General features: G+C 36.2%; 2 protein-coding genes and 3 long non-coding RNA genes across 8 annotated transcripts in view; 2 read left to right on the top strand and 3 right to left on the bottom strand.

Annotated features, from left to right (window-relative positions):
* The window catches only part of LOC124328785, a 66,718-nt gene extending 55,665 nt beyond the window's left edge, over positions 1-11,053 (top strand). Inside the window, exon 4 of the long non-coding RNA XR_006916440.1 lies at positions 10,539-11,053. This is a non-coding gene — a long non-coding RNA (uncharacterized LOC124328785). The remainder of the gene's footprint in view (positions 1-10,538) is intronic.
* LOC124328762 (cytochrome b-c1 complex subunit Rieske, mitochondrial-like) lies at positions 740-2,088 on the bottom strand. The gene is made up of 4 exons (XM_046787601.1): positions 1,790-2,088; positions 1,297-1,625; positions 1,084-1,225; positions 740-1,021 (listed from the first exon to the last, which is right to left on the bottom strand). The coding sequence occupies exons 1-4, from the start codon at positions 1,998-2,000 to the stop codon at positions 882-884; spliced, it is 822 nt and encodes a 273-aa protein (XP_046643557.1). The 5' UTR covers positions 2,001-2,088; the 3' UTR covers positions 740-881.
* LOC124328787 lies at positions 2,941-3,861 on the top strand. 2 transcript variants are annotated; one of them, XR_006916460.1, is made up of 4 exons: positions 2,941-3,183; positions 3,361-3,416; positions 3,589-3,631; positions 3,818-3,861. It is a non-coding gene; the product is annotated as an uncharacterized LOC124328787 (long non-coding RNA). The 2 variants fall into 2 exon arrangements; XR_006916459.1 differs by lacking the exon at positions 3,818-3,861 and having other exon boundaries at positions 2,944-3,183; positions 3,589-3,785.
* On the bottom strand, positions 8,254-9,289 carry LOC124328766. The gene is made up of 3 exons (XM_046787605.1): positions 8,904-9,289; positions 8,737-8,834; positions 8,254-8,610 (listed from the first exon to the last, which is right to left on the bottom strand). The coding sequence occupies exons 1-3, from the start codon at positions 9,193-9,195 to the stop codon at positions 8,362-8,364; spliced, it is 639 nt and encodes a 212-aa protein (XP_046643561.1). The 5' UTR covers positions 9,196-9,289; the 3' UTR covers positions 8,254-8,361.
* Positions 11,054-11,932: 879 nt separating the features above from the next.
* LOC124328275 lies at positions 11,933-13,190 on the bottom strand. 3 transcript variants are annotated; one of them, XR_006916253.1, is made up of 6 exons: positions 13,004-13,190; positions 12,732-12,760; positions 12,500-12,648; positions 12,362-12,405; positions 12,149-12,271; positions 11,933-12,077 (listed from the first exon to the last, which is right to left on the bottom strand). It is a non-coding gene; the product is annotated as an uncharacterized LOC124328275 (long non-coding RNA). The 3 variants fall into 3 exon arrangements; XR_006916254.1 differs by having other exon boundaries at positions 13,031-13,190; XR_006916252.1 differs by lacking the exon at positions 13,004-13,190 and having other exon boundaries at positions 12,732-12,928.
* Positions 13,191-13,581: the final 391 nt, after the last annotated feature.

Below are 13,581 nucleotides of genomic sequence, written 5' to 3'. Positions count from 1 at the left end.
TTGGCGACTTCTTTATTTCGTATTTGAATGAGACAAGTGTATTTTCATTCTTATATGTCAAACCGGAAAGAACTATTCAACTCCTCATTTATCGTCTACGTCACCAACAATGAACGAACCAAGGGAAACTTCGTACAAATGATCTGAGTAAGTTGACGTTAAGTGCTGACTCAAATGTTGCTCAACCTTTACGAATGCGTTCAAAATTTAATTTGTCTACTCCCCTTCATCTCTTTCTACTTCTGTGACTGGAAATCGTCTGGAGAAAAGGACGACTGTACACTCGTTTGCCTTCCGTTTTTGATTTCGCACAATAGATTAGGACTCCCCAGGCGACGATTCGATTGAAATTTCCGGGTCGATAAGTACTACCATCGAGTCACTTGAATAGAAACGAGGAGAATGGTTCGCGAAGATATAAGTTCCCTTCGCCCCCCGCCCCTTTTCTTGTGCGTCCGTCTCGGCAACTTGAATGTGCGTTCACAATGATCCCAGCCAGCGACTTGCACGCTACCTCGTGAGTCCAAAAGCCATTTCTTAAGACCTCCCTATACACGTTCCCGATTTCGTTAGTGATTGCCATTCATTTGACTAGAGAATTGCTTTTACTCTGAGGCCTTAGGATCTAAAATGAATTTACTTGCAGCATTCTGGTAACAAACTGAAAGATTCCGGATCAAAAGCAAAACATGCCAAAGAATCAGCGCTTTGCCTATAATAATTAAAGAAAATGTTATGGTACATTTACTGAGTCCTTCCCTCTCTCAGCTACAGGATCGTGTATTTATTGTATCTGTACAAAGCAAGAGGGGGATAGACGCTAATTTTGGGTTGATTTTCCTAGAAAGATGTTCACGAGTAGTGACCGTCTTTGAACGAAATTAACCTACAACTAGAGTGTTTTCATCCACAAAAGTGTGAATTGGGATTTCCAAGTTCAAAGGAGCTGGGCCTTTGCGGATTCGGCCAGAAGCATCGTAGTGAGAACCGTGGCATGGGCAATAATAACCTCCAAATTCGCCTGTCAAAAAGAGAACTCGTTAAAAGCTTTTTTTTTACGCTGAAATATTATTGAAAACGTACCCGAATTTGCGATTGGGACACAACCCAGATGGGTGCACACTCCAAGCAAAACCAGCCATTCGGGACGCTGGGCACGGTCGGAATCAAGTTGTGGATCACGCAGTGTAGACATATCAACTTTGCTTTCCGTGTCGATTTCCTCCTAAAATAATGGGGGAACAATTGTCGATCAGCAAGAGTTATTTTCGAGTCACAATCATAATCAATACATACCGCAGTGCGATGCCTAATGAAAAGGGGCTTTCCACGCCATTTGAAGGTAACGTTCTTACCCTCAGGGATGTCGTTCAGTTTAACTTCAATTTTAGCCAAAGCCAAAACATCAGCTGAAGCACTCATGGAGCCCACAAATTCACCAACAACAGTTTTGGCAGCATAAGCACCACCAACTGCTCCACTGCCAACAATCAGATACGAGAAGCCTTGTCGGCTAGGTGCGCTTGATTTGTTATCAGCACTGCTGTCTTTAAGATTGCTGCGTCTGTAGGCAGAGAAATCTGGGACTGAGACATCAGTGTGAGCAAATCGCACCTGGCTAGGACCTAAAAGGAGAAACAAAATAAATAATGCAATTGTAGCTTGAAAATGTAAGAGTGTCGACATTCAACATCAAAATTAAAGGCCACCATTTTCTGATGAAACAAAATTTTTTGTCTTGGCCCAAATTATCTAGAAACAGTTTTATACAAGAAGAAAAAAATATTACCTCCAATTGAAACTGATGCTCTTATCGGATTAATCGGCAAACCAGCCGTTAAAGAGTTGGTCGTTAGTTTTTGGGCTGGTGGTGGAACTAGAACTCGTTCAATGTTGATGGAAACGGCCGGAGACAGAGCTTTCGAGCCATTTGCTACCGATTGTGTGGCAGCAACAGTTACGGAAGATAAATTCGCCGAACGAGCAACAAAACTAAACATTTTTAGGCCGAGCTCACGAAGTTTTCGAGAGATTTTTAGTCGAGCAAAATGGACGAAGTTCTTGTCTGCAAAGAAAAGTGAACGATCGCTGCGTTGCCGGATTCTCTTTATAAATCGCGGTAACGACTTTTTCTTTTCGAGTCGTCGTCGGAAAATTCTGAATCGAGTCCGACAAGTTTTGAGGTCTACAAGAGTAAACCTTATGAATTTTTATTTGATTTACTGCTATTCATAAACTAGAAAGCCAATATTGCATGCCATAAATTATATCGGGTTAAATGTGGGAGACGATTAAATTTGACTGATTATTTATTTATTTGTCATGGTAATTGAAATAGTACAACGAATTCATCTCCTATTCTCTTTTTGTTAGCAACAAGCTCGTTGTAATAACAAAGAGCGTTCCAAAGACGTCGATCATCGAGTTGACATAACACATTACACACAAATAGGGACTTGTGTTCAGCGGAAATGATGAATTCCAATGACCTCGACAATGTAACAGACAAGATTTAAGAATGCTAAAACTACAAATCAAGTCTCCGATTGATTTGCACCTGTAAAAAGTTGCATGAGTTATTGCCTTATTTACTCAAATTTGAAGCTACCTTTTCTTTTTGCGTTTTCCAGATTACTTGAAAGATTACTTTCCAGATTCAATGGGAAGCAAAGATAGGTCTAATTCACCTTTATTATTATTTTTAATATGTTTTTCTTTTTCTCGCGCGGTTGTTCGCGTTGCCATTTTTCATTCACACTCGAGTTGAGATGTAAATAATGATAAATTAGAATTCATATTTCATTCTAGTGTTTTTTTATAATTTTAAAAATATTGTGTTGAAGTTAAAGTCCCAAAATAAAGTATATTCAATATGAAAATTATAAATCTGGCACATTCAATTTTCAGAAGGATGGGAAACTCACCGGTAGAGGGAATTCGTCATACTCAATGAATGAAGTGACAACCACGTTTGAAATCACTTGAACATCAGCAACGAGACAATCAAGGTCTACTGCAACTAAAGTTAAAATCGTTTTTGAGATTTGTTACATGTTTTACATTCTGTTAATTTCGTTAAGTTAATTGAAGGGGTGCACAAGTTTTCTTTAGTTATTTAAGTACTTGATTTCTACGTGATTCACATTGTTTCCTATTATGTCACCGCCATGCTTCCTGAACGTGGTAAGTAATTTCCTGGGTTTTTACAATCCTGCTAGATGATGATCTCTCGAGTCTCGTTCGTATGAATTTGACAAGGTCATTTTATTGATTCCAAACTTAACTCATCTGATTTTTAAAATACTGTCTTCACTTCCATCTTTTTTTTTCCATCAAACTAATCTAAGCATTTTTATTTAGATGATTCAGTTGTGGGAGATGTAACTTCATGAAACAAGCTCTGGAGATTTGACATGGTAACTTAACTTTCATTCTGTAAAGAAATAAATGAGTGATGAAACAACTTACCCAATCTGAGGTGGAATGATGCATCACTTAATTCATCCTTACCTACATTCTCTGAAGTGCATTTAAATTTAAAAATAGTGTGTTGTCTACCCCAGTTCTTATACATGTCTCTTCTGATAGGTTGTGCGTCTACCTGTCTCATGCTGTGAAGAAAAATGTAGAGGTGTGTATCATTTTCAATTCTAACTCGTTTTCTTGTACAAAGTGATGATTTGTTATCCCTGTCATACAAAATGTTGGTGACGTCTTAACAATGGTAACTGTAAAATTCTGATAATGTTAAAGTTAAAAGCGGTCATACTCTTGTGTTTTTTTTTTAAGTTTTTGTGGTCTCGTTTTATTTTTGCAGGATTGTCTTTTTTGTTGGTGGTGCTGGGATGTTGGATAACAGGTAACAGTACAATTTTTTTCCGCCGAATTTGAACTGGCTATTCTTTGGTATACGGTGGGAACAGTAAATGCTATTCCGTGTAAGGTCTTCTACCCAATTGCTTGGTGGGATATCTAAGGGTTGAATCAGCAATATTATAATAAGAAGCTTGTTTTTTTTTTTCGTATTTTTGTTTCAAGTTGTTCGGAGACTGCTATTCTTTCGTGGGATGTTGTCCGAGCCACAATCTAGTTCATGCTTGAATATCCTTTCATCGATCTCTTGAAATAAAACTTGAAAATCGCATAATTTACATAGTTAAATTTTTGTATCGTAACTTTGTTTCTCAAATACCAGTTTCAGTGAATTTCTAAAGGCTGTGTCGTTGATTTATATTAACTCTTCAGTCTCTGTGTTCTATGAGTAACATGATTGTTCAGAAACGTTTGGTCTGTTGCAAAGTCGATTGTGAGTGTCAGTTTGTATTGGTCGCTCTTTACGTTGTCGACCTTAGCCTAACACGTGAGGCCGGATATCCTGAGAAGGTCGGTGCAAATTTACTTGTTAAAAAAAAATATAAAAAAATTTTAATTTTGTTGAAAAAAAACTTGGCTAGTAAAATTTTTGTGATATTTTCCCTCAGACTAGATAATTTTTTGTTAAATCACGTGTTATAATATACTTTACTCCACTCACTTTTTAACGATTCTGTTATATGTCATCTTACCTCCACTACCTACCACTGTCCACTTTAAAAAAAAGGGTCTTAGGCGTTTGATTTCCATCTCAACATGCACCCTAAGCTGATGCTGTTAGCCCTCATTTGCCCGTCTCTTCGCCTCATGGATTGACGAATAAAAAAGTAGTAGACGTAGCCAAGTCGATAGGAATTATTGTGGGGATGATTGCAGGTGTCTCGACAATACCGTGAAAAAACCCGAGTGTATTTTACTTAAGTCAATTAACAAATGGTGTCAAATATGAATTTACGTGAAGTGGCAGTCTGCTAGGTTTCGGTTTCGCAGTTGATTGGTAATGTCAAGGTCGTCTTGTTTTCCGCTCTGATTGGGTGTTCAGTCATTCCCCACGCTATCCAACGATGACGTTTCTGATAAGACAATGAACGAAGAAAATTACTAGCAATAATCGACGGAAAAATTTGTCAGTGTGAGAAATCATGGTTTGATCAGCGCAACTGATTAATCCACTGATAAATGTTAAATATGCGTGCCATAATTCATTTTTGTTCAACTATAATTGAAAAAATTCATCCTCGCTAGCCTGCTGCCATCTGAAAAATAACAATTGCTATCGTGTCGCGTATAGAAACCTGTTTTTTTCGTTTTTTTTTTTTTAATATCTTACCGTGAAGATTTAAAAAAAGAAACTGAAAACGCATTTGATAGTTACAATGTCCTGTGTATTGTGTCAATCGAAGAAACGATTGCAGGTTGTCAATAAAAAGAGTTTTATCTACGTGTGTTACTTTTACTTTGAGATAAAAGAAATTAAAAGAAGCTTATGGCACTGCAACTGATCTCTGGCTGTCCGTCTTATCTTTCAGTATACCTAGGACCCTCGTGACTTGCCAAGACAGCGTTCTTGAGGAACTACTGCTGTCGTCACCGGTCCTCACCTTTTTGTTGCTTGTTGTATTTTAACTGAAAACTAAACCCATGAAATTGTTAAAATTAAGTTAAAAATTAGGTTGTAAAATTTGGTGAGTTAATGTTAATGCAATACCCCGCTATCTTAACAGTGCCTTGTCGAAGGCAGATTTTACGTTTGACTCTTGAATTTGTGGTGTAAATTGAATCGTCTGCACGATTTTTATTTTTTTCTTAGATCATTGTTCAATTTTCGTGTTGAGGTGTTGTGTTGTCAAGGTAATCGTGTAATAATACATCCTGGGATTTGAACATTTCCATACATTTGGAAAACGAATCCATCAGGCTCGATCAGGCTACATTTTGACTGAGCAATTTTTTTTTGGCGAAGAACCCTAATGGACTTACGTTCAAAAAGCATTTCTGGTTGCTAATTCGTCAGCAATATTTTCAATCCGACGCTTTTTTTATTACACCTTTTCAAACCGACGCTTATTTTATTACACATTTAACTTTTGTACTGAGCAGAAAAGTTTCGAAATCCATCACCAGGTGCCACTGCAGTTTAGTAACAACAATGGCTCCATTGTTAGTGCATGAAGTACAGCTGGTAGTCCCTTCATGGTTGCTGTTGTATCTTACGTTTCGATGCAGTACTTAACCTATAAAGTGATCTATTAAGTATTTCAAAGTGTGATCTATTAAGTATTTCAAAGTGTTTGTTAAGTAGCATAATGTAAGCTTTGACAATTTTCATCGGTCGTTGTCTTGTAGATTCCATGAAAGTCATGCATATTCAAAGTTGGCTCAGTTAAAGTGAGTATTTAAATTGAACCTGAAGAAAAGAAGAATGCATCTTTCTACAAATATTGTAGATCAAAGTATTATTTCTAAGTAGGGCTAATCCATGTGAAATATGAATTGAAAGATCTTAACTGTTCTCCTGCTAACAGTTGTACGCCTAGTGAATTAAGTGAGTCATGCTGATGCTGGTATTGCCAGCAAATTGAAAGTTCCCTCAGTTAAAGTCAATGTTAACTGAACCTGGAGAAAAGAAAAACATAAATCATATTGTATCTATCGTCAACTGTATCCTACATTTAAAAAATTATTCTTAGTTGATTTAATATTTTGTATTTTTAAAATTTCCTCCACTTCTATTCCCACATGAAAAATAGCTATTAATGTCTGATTTCTTGTAACAGTTAAACAGTCCATGTGGGAAAAATATTTAATAATCCAGACTGTTCATCTATTACCAGTTTTATACGAAGTAAATTTAGACTGACGTCTGACACAAAGGCAAAATATCCAACTAAAATTCTCTTCATATTTGTGGTGTACGCGGGTGTACGTTTATTGTAAAGTTTATACTAATTCCTGTTATTTCTCCTTTAGGTGATGATCAGATATATATGGAAAATATTCTAGGGAATGACGCCTCAAAAGAAGAAACTGTGCCTTGCAATCTTCAACAATCTTGCGTGAGTCAAGTTTTTTTTATTTTTTTTTTTTCTGCTTGTTATTTTTGTTTCTAATTTTAGTAATTTTAGTAAGTCTCGATTAGCTAGAGCATGGATCCTTTTCATTTTACTGTTTTAAATTTTAAACATTTGTTGTTTACAACGCTAGATGGTTATACGATGGCTTAGATTGTTTTCAGCGGTAAAAAAAACATTAGTTTCAGTGTTTCAGTTACTTTTACTATACACTTTTCTTGTTTGTTTTCAAAACTGAAAAAAAATCATCGAAGAATTCTTCGTCAACGTCAATTTTGTTACGCCAAAAAACAGTGCAGGAAGAATTCATCCCGTTAACGCTATTTCGTGTGCCCTGACACGCAGAATACGAATTACTTGTAATCTAAAATTGAGCGAAGATGGTGGACAAGAGTAGCAACGCAGAAGCTGCTCACCTCCAGAAGCTGGCGTTGAGCGAATGAAATCAAAGTAAATTGCAGTTTGTTCCGTGTCTTCCACTTCCAAATCAGTCGCTCTTCTCAGAGCCTGATTGAAGTGATTGACGAATTTGGTAAATTGGTCCACCCATCAAAGTGTGAAGTTCCCTTGATGGATTTAGTCGTAATAATTTTTTAAAAATTGTTATTGTTGTTGGCATCATGTTCCATGTTGTTGGCTGAGACACTGAAGATGACATCTTGTGGCCAGGTTTGTCTTCAGTTGTTGGGCGTAGGCTAGCCCTTTAGCCCCTACCTTCTTGGAATCTTGGTTATTTGTTAGTTGAATCAGGAGGTTCTGAGAGAAAGAGTCGCCATTTTTATTTGTTTGGGGTTTTGATGTTATCTTAATTAACTGATAACTGGAGCATGGTATAATAGGTTGAAAGGTACCTCCACTGGGCCCTTCCCGGTTGGGCCCGATTTCAGGCGGTGTGGTGGCGCTAGTTGGAGGTAAAGTTAGTCTCAACATGGGAAAGATAGGAAATAGCATCTTATTTGTTATTCTGTTAAGTATAAAATTACAGTTTTCGAATAATTTATTTTTTTTATTGTTTAAAATATTTGTAGCATCACATTTCATTATGTCATGTGATGATTCGTTAAATACAATATTTTTAAAAATTTTAATGTTGCGCTCTTCCGTTTTTCTAGCAACAGCTAGTTTGGTAGAGGTCGCGGCGGGTATATAAAGGATAAAGGGGAAAAAAAATTTTTGATATAGAAGAAACCATGGCAACCAAGCAGAAGAACCATGTTAGCCAGCCGTCATTTACTCAGTTTCTGTTTGTTTTTATTGTGTGAAAACTACGACGATATATCGGTAATTAAATAATCAAACAACTAGGTTTTAACACATTTTGAACGCGTTTTATTGCTTGAATTGTTTCTTCAACTGTACATTAGTCAGTAAGAAACTAAGAACGGCAGTACGGTAAAATGAAACAAAGAAAAAGAGACTAAGAGATCACTTCAGCTTGTTTACGCAGTGATTTTGACTTTGATTGTTGACTGAATTCTTTAACCCACTTTTTAGTTTCCAGGTAATTTCTGATGATTAAATACTCCAAAACTAATTTTCCGACAAGTTCCTTCCGGTGTGTGTTGCAGCAAATGGTGGGATTGAATTTACTTTCCTTCACCATCACACCCAGAGTTTCCATCGATCTTTCAAACCAGTCCAGGATGTTCAATTTCCCTAAGTCAACCTATTTAATAGAGAAAAGTTAATTTTAACTGTTTGGTGGAAAGCGTGTAAGAATTTATGATTTCATGAATAATAAATGTACCATGCAATAGTTTTGAAATGTTTTTTTCTTAAAAACTAAAAGTACCTCTGCCCGATAAGCTTCTTCAACAATTATGAACAAGTCGAACATTTCTTTGGCTTTTCTTTGGCTGCATGTGACTTTTGTCATGTGAGATGGGCAATCTATAACACGATAAAAAATATTTTATTACAGTGGATAATGCAGCATAAAGACACGTAAACAATACTTACTAGGAAATATCTTAGGAATTGCACCCGGTTTCAGTATCCATCTTTTCCGTTCCTGGAAAACTTGTTGTCCTGCAACAGTCAAGAAATACCCTTTGTCTATGTCACAATCTGCAAAATGATGGGAGCAAACCCTCGACTTGTCAGTGAATATGTAATTTTTTCTAGGGATATATTTCATCCAAAGTTTTTGCATTTTTTTGTCTTTTGTCGAGAACAACGCAACTTTTTCTGGGACAGTTCCCTTTCTTACATAACCAGAAGTGCACATCGGGACACAACAATAATTCGGCATTTTTTACAACTTTTTACAACCGACTGTCACGAAGAAAAACGAAAAACACTTACAAGAAATGAAACGCCATTTCTTTTTCTAATGACAGCCATTTGTCTGCTTGGTTGCCATGGTTTCTTCTATATCAAAAATTTTTTTTCCCCTTTATCCTTTATATACCCGCCGCGACCTCTACCAAACTAGCTGTTGCTAGAAAAACGGAAGAGCGCAACATTAAAATTTTTAAAAATATTGTATTTAACGAATCATCACATGACATAATGAAATGTGATGCTACAAATATTTTAAACAATAAAAAAAATAAATTATTCGAAAACTGTAATTTTATACTTAACAGAATAACAAATAAGATGCTATTTCCTATCTTTCCCATGTTGAGACTAACTTTACCTCCAACTAGCGCCACCACACCGCCTGAAATCGGGCCCCCCATCGGGGTGGGGACTCCTCTCAGAGTGGAGGTACCTCTCAACCTATTATACCATGACTGGAGTGCTACTTGTTAGGCATTTCTTAGAATTTGTGATGGGTTTTAGTTGGTTTGGGTCGGCGGTTCGTGAGCTTTCTATTATTCTTGGTATAATTGATTCGATTAAATTCTATTGCATGTTCAGTGAAAGTGGCCTGAAAGTGTTTAATTTCATTTTTTATTTGTAGACGAATTTCGATGCTGAAAGACTTGGAAACCATGCTGTCCACCACGTCGAGAAGCTGAGTAACATTCTGCTTGTGCAATGGTAAAATTAACAATCAAACTGATTGAAATATATGTGGATCATAACATTTGTAATGTTTGATTGCAGGTGCCTCTTAATAAAAGGAACTTGAGCCATCCAATCTAGGGCTTCCTTCCAATCGTGCAGGCTTCATGGAAGTCACATTTACCTTTGCTGTGAACATCGTGAACACATACACTATTTGAAGGTGACAATCTTATCCAGTTTAGATTTTACAATTAAAATGTGATATAGCTTTTCATCCAGTGGTTAGTTTTAACATTTTGGGATTTCATATAGTCAAACAGCTATTTTCTTCAGGGTTGTATTATGGATTTTTTAAAGGGGAGTTTGTTGTATGCAAGAAAGGCAGATTCCAAAAGAAGTTTTGTTTATTTGTTCCATTGTTGAGTATCCTTTAAAGTTTAAATGAATTTGTATTTAAATCTTAAATTAGTCATCTAGTTTCATGTAAATTTATAAATTTAAGTTTCCACGATAGGTATAAGATAATGTTGCCATATAATATTTGGGTTGAATATTTGAAGTGATATAATGTAGCATATTATTTTTAGTTTTGTACAGGATTTCCAATGATGCTGAAGATTATTTTTACTTTGGTTATAGGTTCATGTTTATGGAGCAGTGGTGTTGCTGTCCAATGTGGTGTGTTGTTGCAGCCTATGGTGGTGAAAGATATCTGCATCAAGTTGCTGTTCCTTTGTGCATCCAAGGTGCTGGTTTTGTGCTACAGAAGTGACATCCAATATTGTGTTCAATTGCTATTTGTGCCTTCGCAGTTTATCTTTATATATTGAGAAGGAACAAAAAAAAGTATTACGGGGAGGTTTATGTCAAACAAATAATAAACATGTCCGGGATGGGGGAATGAGGAGGAAGTTGGGGTGGGGTATTTGGTTATGATTTACTAAAAGAAGTGAGGTATATTTGTAATGAATATGCAGTACTTGGTGATAGAAACTGTTGTTAAATCTTCCTGTCAACCTATACCTCCCCTACTTCCACTTCCACATCTAATCCTAAAACCCCATTAGCACCAACATCAAATCCCACATATCCACTCACATCCATTCCTAAAACCTTTCCACACACCCAACATTCACACAAATGTTGTATATGTATAATTATATTTTAATAAATAATTTATTATTGTATATAAAAGTGTAAATTAATTAAGATGGAACACATGCAAAATAAACAATTCATTAAACTGAGCGTCCGGTTCAAGACAATTTTTATTGTGCGAGGCTTTTTAGAAAGCAATCCGCCACCCAATTTGACAAAAAGTGATAGTTTGTTTTCACGGAAATTGTGTCAGACGGTTACAAAATTTCTAGTTAAAAAATCTCATGTAGAAATTAGCACCTCGTCTACTGGTGCAAATTGCGATTCTTTAAGCTTGATTAATTTAGGTGACGTGTTAAAAGCGATTGTGGGTAGCTAAAAAATTGAACTAATCCACTCTTCTGAATATTTTGGTTTTAGATCACTGTTGTTTTTAAATTGTCTTGTGATCTTTCTTCAAATTATTTTGAAAAAGCGAATTAGTTCAATTTATTGGCTACTCACAATAGCTTTTAAAACATCACATAAATTAATCAAGCTTAAAGAATCGCAATTTGCACCAATAGACTAGATGCAAATTTCTACGTGAGATTGTTGAACTAGAAATTTTTTAACCGTCTGACGCAATTTCCGTGAAAACAAACTATCACTTTTTGTCAAAATTGGGTGGCGGATTGCTTGCTAAAACTCGCACATGCAGTGTCGGCGTAGATCCAGGGAGATTACCTGGAAATGGAAGAGGAGAGAAGAGTGCGAGGCAAGTTTTACTGGGGAGCGATTAGTCATACTAGGCTTCCGGGTTAGACTCATGACCCTCAGATCATGCGCCTTCCAAGTCCCCGTTCGACCAGAGCCCTCCCCTCCTCCTGGTTTCACAGCGGGTGAGTGACCACCGGCGGGCGTTGGTTAGTGGTTAGTTAGGGAAACGAGGCCACTGAACAAGGGAGCCCAGATAATATGCACTTGTAATTTATCTAACAACTACACAATTTATCAGTCTTGAATTACAGCATTCTCTTGTCAGCTTTCACCAACGGATGAAGTCGGGTCCAGTGGATGATCAGTATCGAAGGAGTTACCCTGTAAGCAGAATGAACATTTATTTGGATGACAATAATTTTCAATAATATTTAAGCAACAGAAAGCAATACTTCAATTAAGACGGCCCGTTTAAGGAAGTAAAAAGGGAGATTCACAGGTAGCAGCCAACGGGTTTTCAAACAGGGACCTTATGGACTGTGTAGTTCTTCAAATGACATGGCTTCTCATAGAGTCTGGTATTCAAATTAAGAAACATTTAGTTTAAAATATATCAAAATAGTCATCTTGTTTATAATTTGTTGTTAATGTGCTTGACATCTCACCTTGTTTATAATTTGTTATCAGTGCTGTGCTTGACGTCTATGATCTAAAAGATTAATTCAACAGTTATTAGTATACACTCCACATAGTCTCTTAAACATAGATAAACTTGAGTGCAAATTAATACTTTTAACACTCACAAGACTTGAACAGCACACTTTAATTAGCTTCAGCAGCCTAGACTGACACACTGAGAACACTTCAGGATGACATCACCGCTACAGACTGCTTACAGCAGCTGCAGCTCAACTTGAACTCCCTTTTCACCGGGTGGCTGCAACAAAACCATCTGTATGACAGCAAATATTACAAAATAAATTCAAGTAGATTAGAAAATGGACTTTTTGAAAAGTAAAAACTTTCACGATTCACTTTCTGTTTGTTGTTCACTTTTGTTTCAGCTTGGTTGAAAAGTAAAAAAAATCAATTACTATCAGAAAAAAAGTCATGCGTGACATAACAAAATGACAGTATCATAGTTAAACTAAGCAATCTCTAAGATGAATTACATTCACAAACATTACAAAGGAATCGACAGTTGGCAAGCTTTTAAAACTGAAGTTTTTAATACTAATGTCTGAACTGAAAAGTCAACAGATATAAAGCAAAGAGCTAGTAATCAACAAATTAAATGTGTAGCTTACTGTAAAAAAGTTTATCAACTTAATTACTTTAAATTGGTCTGAAGTGTTTCCGTATGTGACGAAAGCTACAACTTCTTTTCCAATTATCTTAAACTCAACTGCATAAATTTGTAAATAAATTAAAAACAACGCAAATATACAAGACCGTAGTGACCTACTGACGTGGACTTCTTTCTTTCGAACTTCGAAGAATGACACTGACAGACAGGTTCATCTTAGATTTGCAACATTGCCATATCCGAATAAACAGATTGCAATACCGTGACTAACGTCCGCTACCCGCTAGATCAGAGGGAGATTCAGAGCTATAGATGATTATATCTTTATATGATTATAGACTATAATAGATTATACATCTATAACTCTGGCTAGATGACGTATTACCCGTATGGAAAATTGCATGTCGTATCATGTTAACACAGGGTGTCATTATGCGCTTTTTCTTGTCAACAAGTAAAATAAAATATAACTCGATTTCATTCTAGCTTATTTACTACAGTTCACCGAATATGAATATCATAGTGCTTCGTTTTTTTTGCAAATTCCTTTTAATGGCCGATGAGTGTCCTACGGGTTTA

This window comes from Daphnia pulicaria, chromosome 3 (genome assembly GCF_021234035.1).
Source record: "Daphnia pulicaria isolate SC F1-1A chromosome 3, SC_F0-13Bv2, whole genome shotgun sequence".
NCBI classification, from domain to species: Eukaryota; Metazoa; Arthropoda; class Branchiopoda; order Diplostraca; family Daphniidae; genus Daphnia; species Daphnia pulicaria.
Note: the sequence above shows the minus strand (reverse complement) of the source record. Positions and strands in the feature narration are given on the sequence as shown.

What these genes read in the sequence shown, in the direction of transcription:
- LOC124328766 (XM_046787605.1), bottom strand. Translation starts at nt 9,195, where the DNA reads ATGCCGAATTATTGTTGTGTCCCGATGTGCACTTCTGGTTATGTAAGA. An exon ending in AATTCCTAAGATATTTCCTA is followed by an intron (nt 8,835 to 8,903) that starts GTAAGTATTGTT and finishes ATCGTGTTATAG; the next exon opens with ATTGCCCATCTCACATGACA. An exon ending in AAGAAGCTTATCGGGCAGAG is followed by an intron (nt 8,611 to 8,736) that starts GTACTTTTAGTT and finishes TCTATTAAATAG; the next exon opens with GTTGACTTAGGGAAATTGAA.
- LOC124328762 (XM_046787601.1), bottom strand. Translation starts at nt 2,000, where the DNA reads ATGTTTAGTTTTGTTGCTCGTTCGGCGAATTTATCTTCCGTAACTGTT. An exon ending in TCATTAGGCATCGCACTGCG is followed by an intron (nt 1,226 to 1,296) that starts GTATGTATTGAT and finishes CCATTATTTTAG; the next exon opens with GAGGAAATCGACACGGAAAG. An exon ending in TGTCCCAATCGCAAATTCGG is followed by an intron (nt 1,022 to 1,083) that starts GTACGTTTTCAA and finishes TCTTTTTGACAG; the next exon opens with GCGAATTTGGAGGTTATTAT.